Source organism: Lepisosteus platostomus, chromosome 3 (assembly GCF_059453375.1).
Source record: "Lepisosteus platostomus isolate fLepPlt1 chromosome 3, fLepPlt1.hap1, whole genome shotgun sequence".
Lineage (NCBI taxonomy): Eukaryota > Metazoa > Chordata > Actinopteri > Semionotiformes > Lepisosteidae > Lepisosteus > Lepisosteus platostomus.
This window is the reverse complement of record NC_142613.1, coordinates 66,153,273-66,168,421: the sequence shown is the minus strand read 5'-3', so window position 1 is coordinate 66,168,421 and position 15,149 is coordinate 66,153,273. Positions and strand designations below refer to the sequence as shown.

Here is a 15,149-nt window from a genome sequence, read left to right as displayed (position 1 = left end):
TGTCTTGTGTTTGAATTTTAAAAGAATTGCATTTTAAAAGAATCTCAGGGAGGGTTTTTCCCAGTGCAATTCTCAGGGCAAGCGATTCTGCTGAACAGAAATAGGGGGTGCTGGGCAGAAACTGAAACATTCAAAATCAAATTCGTAAGAACTAAATTAGAAAAGAATATACATTGACAAAATGTTAACTAAGCTTTTGTTCGCATTCACCTCTGCGAGTCAAAACTTGGTGGAAGCACAGGTGGCATCAATGACATTTGTGAATCTTCTGCACTGGAATGGTGCAGTTTTCTCCCATTATTCTTTGTGATCTTGCTCAGGCCTTGTCAAGTCGGGGTTCATTGATGGACAGCGATTTTCAAGACCTGTCACAGTCTTTCAATCGGATGCAAGCAGCCAAAGTACTTGTTTAGTTATGTAGAAGTTCAGTTAGTGTTTGCGTTAATATACATTACAGTGCCCTTCAAAAATAGTCAGTGAAATCTAAACCGGAACTGTTATGAACTCCACTAATAATTAAATTTAATGAAAAGAAATATGACTGATAAGTGTGACACTCAAGTAGTTTATTTTTAATGAAGCCAATTGAGTTTTACCCTTTTGATTGATTTAAATGTGATAGTGTTGACCCTCTTTATCCTGAAGGAGCAAAAGTATTGGGAAAATTTCCTGACAGGAATTGGTCATGTTTGTTGCTGGATAATTAGACACTCATAAAAGGGCAGCAAACATCCTGTTTGTCTGGAGTTCACTGTCTTAAGTCTGTAGTAGATTGACAGAATGAAATTCTGTCAATAAAGTGTAACAATTAAAAGAAACAAAACTCAATCTGAATCATAGCACAGAAAGCGAGCATACCAAAATGAAATTTAGTATATACTCAACAAGACAAAAACCACAGCCAAGACTGGGCTGGCCAAGAAAACAACCCAGAACAATCTAGAACAATAGTGAAATCACCAGCAATCTCAAGAGTGCATGGATGAAGGTGTCACAATTTGCAGTTCACAGTAGAGTGAATTCAGAAATACAAAGGCTATACCACAAAACATATCGAACACCTCTTCCGAGTACCAAGAACAGAAGCTCCCGAGTAAAATTTGCTTGGAAGTATAAAGATGAACCAGGACCATTTTTTAACGAAGTTTTATATGATAGCTGAGACCACAATAAACCTTTATCAAAGGGGTAGTCAGGTTAACGTGCAGAGAACTAGAGATGCTCTAAAGATCACTACCTCACATGTGAAGAATTTTGCTGGTAATGTGATTGCCCAGAGATGCGTAACCTCCTCTGGAATTGGCTCACTCAACTTTATTGATGGTGTAACTAGTGGTGGCAGCAGCACTGAAGTTTACAGAAACATTTTGTCTATGTATGTAAAAGAAAATGATTCGGTATGTAGCCAGGTTACAAGGTGGTGGCACAGAAGTCAGAGCAATGTCCAATGCTGGCTCATAGCTACTTCCCTGCTACCATCCCAGGAGAATGTCTGGAAACCCTGCCATTGTTTTTCTATTTTCTTTTACATAAACCTGAGGTAAGAGTTTTGTGTGCTTTGAACAAAACTTAAAAGAACAACAACAATAGACAATAATAAAAATGTAGCATTTACTAACTTTACAACAAAAAACTAGCAGGTGTTTCTTCCTGGTGATAGTGAATTAAATTTTGTTTTCTTCTAACATACCTCAAGGTTCTGTGGACAAACCTCAAGATTACTGAAACATTAATTTACTTGATAGGTGCTCATTTGGGCGTCTTGGAAAGTCTCTCACAAAACAGATATGTTTAAAAATTGTTTTGTAATTCCTACTGAGAATTATATTGTGTCATTTCTAGTATTTCACAAGGCCACAGGAACCAGTAGCACTGGTTAAAATGAGTAGCAGATGAAAAATAGTGTGATGCTGTCTGCGTCTGGATAAGATACAAGCATTTCTAACAATAGGCACTCACATCAGCAGGTGTGTTTATCCGTAGGCCACAAGGCAGACATAAGTGTAGAATCATGCAGACTCAAAAGCTATATGTTTCTGTCCCTTTGTATGGTCTTTAAACATTTGTTGTCCAGACTGTAGACAGGACTAAATACAACTATACTATAATCCACTGCTATATACTATAGAGCATGCTACTGTATATACAATACCTCGATCCTCCAGCTGACACATTAACACGTACATGTACTCCTAATTAACAAATAGACCAAGGCATATGTGTCTCTTAAGAATGCAAAGCAACACCACAGAAGAGTACTTTCCATTGTGTATGCACAATTAAGGATGAAGGATTCTTGCAAAAATTAAAAAGGTTGTGAAAGAAAATGACAGAACACTTTTGCAATTCTAGGTTCCAAGGTAATTACTACATACTGTACTGCATCTTATGTGCTAACCCAACAATAGAAAAACTATCAACAAAAGTGCTTATTTATTTTTAGTAAAAATCCAACGAAAGAATATTTGGTTAGAATGTGGTTTGATGTATTATGAAACATGTAGTCACCCACTTTAAATTGTGCTGCTTTGTTATATTTTAAACTAATATTATTTAAGCACGTCATCGTTTTTTTATTTATTCATTCCTATTGTAAAAATAAATCACTTTAATAATAAAAGAGTGAGTACTGTTTTAATCAGGTACAATATATTACTAAATGTTATTTTAAACTATAGAATTCTTCTATATTTTTCAATATGATGTTAGAAAGAAAACCTCTGAGATTGTTTCCACATGGGAAACATTTCTGAAATACTTTCAGTAGCACAGATTCAGGCATAGCTTTAAAAGCTGATGCTGCGACCTAATTTCAGGTTCCTAAATTAGTGATGAATACATGGCTTTGCTAGTTAGACTAGCTCTGTCAGATGTATTTCATACTCATCAAATTATTCTATGTAAAATGTGTTATGCTATGCCAACAATGAGTCTCTTATTTAGAGCAGATTTATCAAAAAAGCTTCTAATCATCTCCAAACGAAGAAATGTGTATTGACATCATCCTTTAAAACAATATTTAGAATTTCGAAATAAAATATTGCTACCATATTTAATCGTCGGACACGTCTCTACCTAGAGAGAACTTTTCACATTTAAAAAGATTTTCATTAAAATAATGAAATCTACAAATGATCTGTACCACAGAGTATTCTTAATCAATTTGCTTTCTGAAAAACATTTTTGTCTGTATTTACCACTGTGCAGTTTATGGTCATATCGTTTGGCTGAAGTTGTGTGTAATTAATTTCGTTGCAGCCAATCCTAAATCTTCTCAGAACCCACTCATAAATGAGGCCACTATCTGCACCAGTAATTTTGTAGTTTAAAAACACATGCAATTCACAACATTGAATTATGTATTGAAAGGCTTTTTATAGAAATGGACATCTCTCCATTTTTCTTTAGATAACTCATACTCCAGTCGTGACGTATTTTACACCAAAAAGATAACATTCATAAAGCTAGTGACCTTATTGTGTTGTTGGCAGGAATAACAGCAAAACCAGTAAACAGTCGGCAGTTTATACAGCTTTTAGCTCTTGGTTAAATCCAGCACAATTCAACTTTAGAAATGCAAGGAGATGTGTCAAATTCAATGAGACCTCTTGTGAGTCATAGTTAAGGCTAAAAAAAAAATCCTAAAACCAGTTTCATATTCAGGGAACAGCTACTGGGTAATGTTTGGCTTCAATGCAGGGGCAGCTCAGCTGCTGGGCTCATTAACAAAGACCCATGTAAACATCAAATATATCCTTAAATCACCATTTCTCGAGTGTCTTTTAAAAGAAACAATGCCATCTGCAATAGAAGAAAAACAAAAACACAGAGAACAATTTGCTCTCAACCTAAAAGATGTTTTTGTCATTGCTTCACAAAATATATAATCAAAAAGGTATTTTCAGTATTGATATCCTGTGCTACAAGTCTTTCTGTACATTAAACCAAAATTCTGTATTCATTACAACATGATATAATACTATTATCTTAGAAATAATGTTGGTTGTCTTTTGTTGGGGTTAGCAAGACTTACAGTTTTTGTGAATACCACATTTATGTGAATAATCCCAATAGACATTTATAGAAAACATCCTTTGCATTATAAATCCTTGGAGATTATAAATAGTGCTCATTATTTCAATTTATTCCTAAAAGGGAGGTCAATTTTCTGAATGTCCTCAGTAAAAATGCAATCTATTTTTTAAATTGTCAAACCAACCTCAAAAGACAGGTTTTGGTGTATTCTGTGAATGCCTTATTGTCAAGAGGAAACTTCTTGTTTATTACTTTAGACTGCGTTAATAAGGGTTAATAATACAAAAGGTATCATGTTTTGTTTTTTTCATTATATAATTTTATTGTAGGAAAAAGCTATTGTATTCTTCTTGTGTTTTAAAAATGCTATGTTGAAGCAAACATCTGAAGACGTTATAGCAAGAAGTTGAAATTTATGGTTCCTGTGATGTTTACTGTACGTCTCAAAGATAATGTTTTTCATTTTGGTTACAGAATTATTTATAATATTTCTACATTTTTATATTAAAAATATTATTTAAAATACTTAGGCATTTGGCAACAAAGTTCACAGAATCATCTTTTAATGGATCTTGTATTCTGAATAAAACATTTTATTTGTTACTTCTGATGCTGTTTTTGAATGAAGACAATAGTCATCTATAATCTAATAAGACAAAAGTACAGGGGTTTCGAAAAAATCTAAGGCATATATATATTGCTATAATATGCAGAACCTGTCAGGTTTCAAATGTGAAATTTTATATTGAATTATGCTTTATGCGCCATCTCTGTTTCCCTTTTTCACACCAAATGTCGCTGTCTGTACCAGCCATCAGGAGGTATGCCACCATGGTGTGAGATTGATAAACTGTTAGTTTTTCCTGAGGTAGGATTTCCACTGATTACCATGGAAACCCATTACTGCTGAAGTATAAATATTCAAGGATTTGCTTGAGCACTCCAATGTTTAGAATTTTTAACTTTAATAAGCTGGATTTATTATGCATTGTTAATTTTTATAATGCACCGCTCACAAAACTAGAGGATGGTGAGCCACTAATATTGCAACTGATTCAATGTACACTTAAAGGAATATTGCAGCAGTCATTGGTGAAACATTAGGACATACATCAGTGGCATACATAACCCTGCCAGGTTCACTGTGTTCACGTAGGGAAGTGGGTCATTTTTCACATGGGATCAGTAATTGGCTGGTCCATTGTTTGTATGAAGGGATTCTTGCAAGCAGAGTCTCATGTCTGTGATGAATCAACTCAACTGGAAAGCCACAACAAGCACAATTTTTGCGCTTGCAGTTAAATAAATCTGCAAAGGAAATCCCATATTTTTTGCTGTGGTCAGGGGTTGTTTTTTGGCCAACATGATGTTTATTTACAGTACTCCTCCTCTGAAAGTGGATATTGGCCTGAGCCTGAGCCTGGGTGCCTGCAATGACGGCAATCAAGGAACATGATGTGATGCTCAATAACGACCGCTCAGCCTCTCTGCAGGTCTTAGTGATGCTAATCCATTTCAATAATTATTGCTGAAAGCTCGTGGTCTTCTCCAAAGCAGCTAGCATTCCAAATGGAATTTGCTAGACTTCTGGCTCATCTTATGATTTTGCTTATACCACAGAACAATAGTCCTTTAATAGTATCTAAGATTAGTATCTATTCTTGCCAGTGTCTGGAGGTCATTAGTAGCACAGCACATAATTAACTGGCTTACAGGTTTTAATGGTGTACAGGTGATTTAACATAATTGAACTACTATGGTCTGTAGCAGGTGCTGTTGCATTTTGTGTTGAATCTCTAGTTCTCAGTAACCTAATAGCAGGTGGTGAATCTCAGACATTCATAATATGATAAATCAGTGTCATATCCAGTTAATTGATATGAGGAATATACAGTATGCAGCTTATGGCCAAGTCTGAAACATTTGGTTATATGGCTGGACATTATTGGATTCCATTGTGGAGCAGTCCTGTTGGTCTAGAACTTTTGTTTTTGTTCAGAGTCCCATGGTCTGCACAGAGGAAGGTCCCCATTCTTTCATACTAAGACATGGATTGTGCACCTTGTTGATGTAGTATAGCAAACACACTGTGAGTGTGTGTTTTATTCAGCATGCCAAGTCACCATCCCAGTTCTTAAAGGTTTTAGTTTTTTTTTTCTTTTCTGAAATACAGTACATTTATACTCATTTTCTGTTTTGGTCTATATAGTGAGCTATATATACTGTTAATATACAATATAAAGTAAAACTATAGATAAAGTAAAACTATATTTTATACTGTATAGTTACAGAGATTAGAAACATTCATTCTAAAAACAACTAAGAAACAACTGCAACACAAAATACAAACCTTAAATATCAAACATGACTATTGCTGTTATTAATGTCTAGAAATCAATTAACATTCACTTCTTTTAGTTCATATGTGAATAGTCAATCTGATTGTATACATATGGTGTAATCAACCCAAATACTTTGGCATAAGTCTATACGCTGTACAACTGCAGCACTCTTAATACCATTAGCATAACGTTTTCTTGCAACTGTAGTTTGGATTTCAAACAACAAAGAAAACAGGAAAATGTATTTGTCTATCAGATAAGATGCCTTCAGTGGCAGATATTGTTTTAGAAATATACCTTGATTGTGCAACAGTAGAGGTGATTTAAACAAAAGATAATTGAGTTCAGTTAAAAATGTGAGGTCTTGTCCTGTGAAGGTTATTGATAGACGAGCTGAAGTGCAGAAGTCAATGGCCTCTTTACGGGCACAAGCTAGCTACGTTTAACTACTTAGCATGTGTTATTCATAAGCACTGCTTCTTCAGGCGACTTGATTTTGTATTCATTTTATAGAGCCTCACCATACTAAAATGACCAGCCTCAACATAAAGAAGACAGAATAAAGAGGCAAGGAGCAATATAGCAAGAACAAAATGGTGTAGGTACGAACACTATATGGTAGCATGGTTTTGTGCAAAAAACTGTGAACTGCCCCAGACCTGGTACACTTTGAGACCAGAAAAAAGCTGGATATTGCCCCTAAATTGATTGAAACTGACACATTAATTTGAGTATTAATTTGTTAAATGTGTATTTTTCATTTACCGACACAAGGAAAAGCACAATCTTTGGCATTCAAAAAAGATTGATTTAATAATGATTATTTGCAATATTATATATTGCAATATACTGTATACTGCCTATAATCTAATAATACAATTTTCTTAACTCCTCCAGCCAATAAACAGATGATCACGCTGTCTGAAATGTGGCAAGTACACAGCTGAGCAAAATTAAGCTTGAGGGCTTTGAGCATGCACCATGCTACACCAAAAACGGGGCAGTGCGGTGGCTCTGTGGCTAAGGATCTGTGCCTGTGGCTAAAAGGTTGCTGGTTTGTATCCTGTGGCTTGCAGAGGAATCCTTCTCCATTAGGCCCCTAAGCAAGGCCCTTAACCCCAACCGCTCCAGGGATGCCGTATCAATGGCTGACCCTGCACTTTAACCCCAAGCTTTTCTCCCTGTCTGTGTGTCGGATGGAGAGCAAGTTGGGGTATGTGAAAAGACAAATTTCTAATACAAGAAATTGTATACAGTATGGCCAATAAAGTGATCTTATATAAAACAGTGGACAACCACCACACCAAAAAGAGTCTGGCAGAGTTTTAGAGAGTGACATCACTTCTGTGACTGGCCCTGTAACACATGACAACTACAATATATACTACTGTATCTAGTGTCTGTAATTTAAATATATTATTTGTCATCTTTGTGCATTAGCTTTTTTAATGTAAAGTGTGGACCTTAGCTATAATCTAGTACTGCATTATTTGACATTTTTCTACAGAGAAACACTTAAAAATACTCAAATGCTAATTATTTATATAAAACGTCAATATATTTTCAGGTTAGCAACTACTGTATAGTTTGAAGATATTGGCAACTATAGTTTGAGATGCTGTTAATGGTATCATTGGGCACTGTAACGTTTACTTTAAAGGTTATGTAAGTTGGTTACTTTGGAAGCATGTTTGCAGGCTGAAAATACAATTTTCAATGCATGTGAGAGTAATACTCCTGTGTTTGGCACTAGCAGTGATGGGGTTAGAAAAAAGCATTTTTTTTTCCTTTCAAAAACAATCCAATGGATAGTATGAAGACAAGACAATTAGGACTTAAGAAATGTTAGGAAATTTAGGAAATGTCCTTAAGTTCTGTGTAAAGAAGTGCCTCCTGATTTCAGTCCTAAATGATAAACGCTCATTGTTCTAGGTTTATATTTGGTCCTGAAGGAAGCTTCTGGGTTGAATTTGTCAACATTTTTCACCTATTAAACACTTCTGTCAAGACAAACTGCAGACTTAGTAGTCTCAAATCTACTAAAAGTGCCTTGCAAAAGTATGCAGACCTGTGGTCTCCCAATTAGTGAAATCACAAAATTATGCATCCACATTTTCAAAAACCTAATGTTTTTAAAAAATTAAAAACTTAAAGTTACCCAACACCTGAATGCTTTTAAGGGTTAGAAAAGCTGCAGTAAGAGACAGAAAAAACTAAAGTAACAAAACTAATATATCCTGGGCAAGCTTGTGTAAGTATTCAAACCCTTTAGCTCAATACTTGGTGGAAGCACCTTTAGAAGCAATTACAGCCACAGGTCTTTTTGTGTCAGTCTTTACTAACTTTGTAAACCAGCTAGGTGTCATTCTTGCACATTCATCTTTGCTCAAGCTCTCCCAGGTTCCTTGGGAATTGCTTATGGACAGCAGTTTTCAAGTCTAGTCTTTAGTTTTCTCCTTGCCCAGATGTTCACTTTGGAGCAAGGTCTTGATCCTACTATCAGTGTTTGATCTAGGCTGATTGATTAGATTAGAAAAAAGCATAATTTTTTCCAGGGACATTTAGACACTGATACTTTTTTGTATATTTCTCCTGATCTGTGCTTTGTAATAATACTTTGAAAAGCTGCTTATTTTCATGGTTTGAAATTCACTACATGACCAAGAAAGAGTGACAGGTGTATCTCTTTTAATCATATGAACCACTATTATTATCAATTAATTGTGTGGCTCGTTAAGGTAATTTTGTACACCTAATTTACTTTAGGTTTGCCATAGCAAAGGGTTTGAATACTTACGCAATAATGACTTTTCACTTTTTCTTTCACATCAAATACCTATTTAAAAACTATGCAAGAGTCTGAATAACTTTGCAAAGCAACGTGTTAGACCAGTGTGAGGTGCTGAACTGTATTCACATTTGTGCTCTGAAACAAATAGATAGATAATACTTTATTAATCCCGTAGGGAAATTGATGAATACTGATGAATACTGTATGTTGCTAAATTTGTAAATACTATCTTCAAGCTTACGTGCTTGCCCTCGCACGTAGGGGATTTGTGCCTAAAATGGGGCAAGAATAAGCACACTTTCAATAAGGAAGCATTCATTCCAGGGTTAACTGCCTCACAGATTGTGGATATTTTTTGGGGGTCCTTCACTGTTTTATGAAGAAGTGCGAACAGTAAGATCTTTGTAAGTAGTGTTCCATGACTGAAGTATATACTATAGATATGACACAACAAATATGACTAGAGGAAAAGAAAGAACACAGATTTGATAGAGGCACTGTATTTGTGTAACTCTCAGAAATACAAATAACATGAAATAAGCCAACCCTAAGGTAAATTCTCAAAATAATAAGTTTATTTGGCCTCTGTGTTGTGCAATGGTTGAGCCTCTCAGTAAACTACAGTTGTATGGGTTATGTCACAATAAAGGGCTGGATGTTGTTTTGCAAGAATGTATACTGTACATCCATATATTTTCTAACCATTTTATCCAATACAATGTCTCAAGGGAGCTGGAACCTATCCCAGCATGCACTGGGAGCAAGGCAGCATACAGCCTGAAGAGGATGCAATTCCAACACAGGGCAGACAGACACAAAGGCACACACACACCAGGGCCAATTTGCCCAGTATGTCTTTGTCTGGAGCACCTGGAGGAAACCTACAGTACATGAACATGGTGAGAAAATACAAACACTCCATGAAGATTGCACCCCGGGAATTGAACCCAGGACCTGAGCGATGCACCACCATACTGACCCAAATTTATATATCTTGTCTCAAATTCCTTTTCTCTGGTATTGAAACGAGTGTTATTATTCACAATACTTTTGTGAATCCTTCAGTCTAGACACAGACAATAAAATCCTTGATTGCAGATGTCTTTGTGCAAGAATACAGGACATTGGTTCATTGGACTTTATGTGAGCCATTTTAATGTATATGAAAGTTTAATGTTTCTTTTAACTCCCTCATTTATACCTGCCATGATTTGTTAAGAGAATGTAATGGGCAGATTAAACCAGATCTTTTACCAGTGAGTTATAGAACACTTGTGTGTATTGGGTTCTTCTAAGGCTCCTCACATTGTGGTTCAACTATGTAAGATTTCTGAATAGGTGGATATCTTTTTCCTTATCTAAAGATAAGCAATAAAGAACATAAGACAACATTGTAAACAGGTCAGAGTGGAGAGATGTGTCAGCAGCTGCAAATTGACAACAAATAGAGGCTGATTCCAGACTGAAGACCAAAAATAATAAAACAGAATTTCATGTATGTATCTTCTTTCAGCTGGTGTAGAGATGTATGTGTAGGTGTATGAGGTAAGGGGTGAGAAAGGGACAAAAAAAAACATATGCTTGTCATTAGATTCTATTTCAGTGCACTGGGAATCTTAGGGTATTGTCACAGATAAACTTCTGTCACTCAGAAACAACATTATTGATGTGGAATTCCATGCTTTCTAAGGTCAAATGTGAAAGTACAGTATATTTCCAGCACCTGTTATACAGTAAGAGCAATGAATAAGAGCACCAAAGTCAGGCAAGTTTATGTTTCTATTCTTCTCCAGCTTCTTATTCTTTCATCACACCTTTTATTAACAAGCTAACACTTTTGAAAAGTGAAATCAGTCTAGTGGGACATCCAACTTTCAAATTATTTCGCTTGGTTGAAATAGAATTTTAGGTTTGAAAAAAAAAGTTGTCATTAAAAAAAAACTTTCAAACTTTCAATCATACAGTATTTTGTCTTTTATGTTACCTATGTATCAGGTGCTGTTTGTGACTTCTTGCAAGTGATTTTGGCAGTGGCAGCTGTATGTTTTTATTCCAAACGTACAGTACTTAAACCTAATCATTTCCAGATTAGCGAGCCTAGGCAAGAAGAGACACATTCATGTTAAATCAATAGAACGTCAACATAAACCTTGATGATGGGCCAAAAAGAAAGAACAGAAAAATAAAAGAGAGAAATACAACCAACCACCTCCAAAATAAGGTGGGTAATTATTCATGGCAAAACTTTAAAAATATTTTATTATTTTATGTTGCCTTTTTTTAAGACATAAAAGTAGTATCATGTTCCACCTCACAATTACAAGCAGCAGTAGATTGGGTACAGAATGTTATATAAATTAAGTGTGGCAGCACAGCATGTGTGCAAGTTTCATGTACACAAAATGAACATGCACACAAATGTGCAAAAATAAAGACTTACATATTTCTGGACTTCCATGTGAGATTGGTATTGTAGTGGACCTAGGCTGAGGGAGGTTTCCCTTAGCTCATGCATCTGGTTCCCTGTTGCATTATGCCGGAGACCCAGGTTCGCACCCCAGGTGCTGTGGGACGAAACAGGTGGTGTGAAGCGGTGGAGGGCACAAGCCTGTGTGGAACCGCAATGGTCACATTGGTGGCATGACCTGGATGGGAGTGTCCTTTGCCGAGGCGAAGTGAGCAGGGGAGGGTGTAGCGGAGCTAGTTTGGACACGGTGATGTCATTGCCCCCCCTGCCCATAGCAGGGACCTCAGCTGCCTAGGCTGAGTGAGGTTTCCCTTAGCTCATGCAACTGGTTCCCTGTTGTGTTACGCCGGAGAACCGGGTTTGTGCCCCAGGTGTTGAGGGGCGAAACGGGCAGTGTGGAGCGGCGGTCACACTATGGACATTTGAAACTGAACTCTGTTCTCTTTCATTTTTCATTGTTAGCTAAAATTCTTGTCACGATCAGAAGCTGATCATGACAGGAAAGATCTCAACTCTGGCATTTCATTTTGAATAGGTTTGCAATATATCAGTCTTCAAAACGTCTGTTAAAATTCAATGTGTAGTTCATGTATTGTTTCATGTATTTCATAGATTTTTTAAAACATTTGCCTGTCCTTCAATAGATTTTGAACTGAAGCTGTTCCCAATGGAATCAAAAAAGGAGGCTATTAATGGTTCTTAATAGATCTTAATCTGTACTCCATGTTTTGCAGCTTGACGAAATATTCTTAATGATGATGTGGAGACCAAGAAAGCATTCATTTAATTTTTTTGACAAAAAAACAATTTCATTTACATGTGGCACGTTTCAACCCAATACACTTTAGATATACTGTGTAGGAGAAGACACTCTTCACTCCTGAAGTGCAGAACCCACCTAGGTGACACATGGCAGCCATTATGTACTGTAGCACCAGCCCCACAATGAAGCAGGTGTAGGTGAAGAGGGGAAAGCAAGCAAGTGAGAAATTGCTTCACTAATTAAATTAAAATTGATAGTAATCTTAATCTGTGATTCTCCAAGGCCAAGACAATGAGGTTAACATTTCTAACACTGCCATAGGATCTTTAAGGATCAAATAGTCAGGACCTCAGTTTAATGTCTCAATCAAAAGACTATACCTCCTACAGCAGAGTGTTCCCAGTAACCATGCCAGGGCATCGGTTTGAAAATTATTATCCAGAGGAGTACCACCTGTAGGTCCACAAATGTGATTTAAGCAGTATCTAATTGTCTTTTCCCATCCCAGTACTGTTCAATCCCCAGTTTTGCTGTGATTCTGAAATCTGACAAGATCAGATGGCAAGGTGTCAAAGCTGCTTCCACTGGGTTGCTGTCACAACATGCTGCTTTGAAAAGTAACTACTGTATGCTTGTTTTTAACAAAGGCAGTAATGCAAATGCATAAATTTAACCAAACCCCTGATCTACCTGTCTGTTGTGTTGATTGTTTTATTGTAAAGCTCCTTGAGATTATGTATGATGAAAGGTGTAACATAAAATAAAGATTATTATAGTTTTTAAAATTTATTTTGGTGGTTTAACATGAAGGAAATGTGAAAAAAAAACATTTTTTACACAGAATAATTTCAGATACCAACACAGAAGGCAAAGATTGTATGAAGGAAAAAAGAATGTGGCAGTCTCTTCTGGTTGTAATGCTGGTGTTTTTGCCTTCTTAAGGGATTATAGCTGTGCAGTGATTGGACAGCTCTACTATAAGCAAAATATGTATCAGTAGTGCCAAGCCTACCGTGTAAACATCACTGTTAAGAGAGATATGAAAAGCATATTAAAGCATGTGTTCGTTAGAGTAAAGATATACCCAGCTCGTTAGGCAGATAGATTGTGCCTCCATATCAAGGCACTTAACATTCTTCTAAAATAAAACACAGATAACATAATTAAATTAAACATTAACTTTGTCTAACTGAAATTAAATAAAAGGGCAGGATTGCAATATATATTTTATATTATTCTCCAATTTGTATACATTTAAGCCATTTCACTCCTGAAGAGCCTGAATATAAAACAGGACAGAGGACTGTGGTTAGTCTTAAGTGGCTTTCTGTGTAGCAGCTGGGCAGGGAGCTGTATGTTGTGTGAGGATGGTACCATGGTTTGCATTGATAGTCTAGTCATGCAGGATAAGGACACTGACTGCCTGCTAATCTATTCCCAGATGGAGGTGGATGCAGACGAGAAGCGCCATCGCACACGCTCCAAAGGTATCCGAGGTACGTCTCCTGCTCTACTAAATCACTCAGGGCTGCGCTCAGGGTGACCTTCATCCTCCAATATCTCGCTGCACGTCTCCTTCTGACCTTTTTTTTACACTTACTCTCTTTTTCTGCAGAAAAAAAAGAAAGTTACCTGTGGTTGATGGTAATTATTTTTAATATATCTATGTATTTTTCCCATCTCTTCACAGTGCCCGTGGAACCAGTAATACAAGAGCTGTTCAGGTTAGTGTGTGCAGAGTAGAAAATGCATCTCCCCATTAGCGCTAGGGGAAAATTCGTGCCTGTTAATGGGTGTAATGCACTTTCGGTTTTCATTGTACACTGATGCACTGGTGAAATTAGCTCTCCAGAGACCTTTGCTGGAAATGTATTTGGCATCCTTTTTTCTTTCTCACTCCCTTTCTCCTCTCTCTATTTCTATTGCTCTTTTTTATATTCCTATCTTTATTTTGCCTCTAGTTTTTTTTTTCTAATCAGATGGTAGAAGGCTATCTAAATTCGTTTGTGCATGCATGCTTTTGTGAGGCTGTGGTGGTGATTAAATGTGCAAGAAAGGGAATGCAACTCCCCCCGATGCAGTCTCTTAACCACAAATAAACTAGCCCATCACTGTCCATCATATTTCAGTGTCGAAACCAGTGAAACAACCTATAACAGGCATTTCCTTATCAAGTTTTGTTTACTTGTTTTGCCTTGTTGATACCAGACACTCAGTTTCAGTCACCACTAATGTTGGGTAGGTTTGGTAGGACCTAGTCCCCTCCTTTAAGAGGAAGGTCTCTTCTATGAATTAAACATATGTTGATATTTATTAAAATAACATGAATCAACTAAAGGAAATGGGCAATTGTTCTGCTAATACATAGTTATTTTAATGGTCTACAAGAAGAGCAGTGCTTGTGCCTTCTTTGTTAGGAGAAGTATGCCACTGATACTGCCTATTTAAAGCCAGTAACTATTTTTTAAAAAACTATTTAAAAATAGTTTCTAAGATAACATATGATTTATAATTGCCCTTAATTACTTTATGTGTCTTCCTTATGAAGTCCACAATGCTAAACTCAGGTTACCAATGTGAGACATTTTATGTGTTTTAAAAAATAATTCCTGACCATTTCAAACAACTATGACTTTTCAGAAAAATGGGAAATGCTTCATTGATTGATTAAAAATAATTAAATGGGAGAAGAGTAATTCAGTAGGATCAGTATTTTAATTCAGTATATACAGTACAGTATATCTACAGTAC

At 36.2% G+C, this 15,149-nt stretch overlaps 1 protein-coding gene across 15 annotated transcripts in view; it reads left to right on the top strand.

Moving 5' to 3' along the window:
* The window catches only part of myt1la (myelin transcription factor 1-like, a), a 163,353-nt gene that overhangs the window by 47,698 nt on the left and 100,506 nt on the right, over window positions 1-15,149 (top strand). For all 15 annotated transcript variants that reach the window (XM_088626524.1, XM_088626520.1, XM_088626518.1 and 12 more), the window contains 2 exons: window positions 13,840-13,894; window positions 14,089-14,122. In XM_088626524.1, coding sequence (XP_088482650.1) covers window positions 13,840-13,894; window positions 14,089-14,122 — 89 coding nt within the window. The remainder of the gene's footprint in view (window positions 1-13,839; window positions 13,895-14,088; window positions 14,123-15,149) is intronic.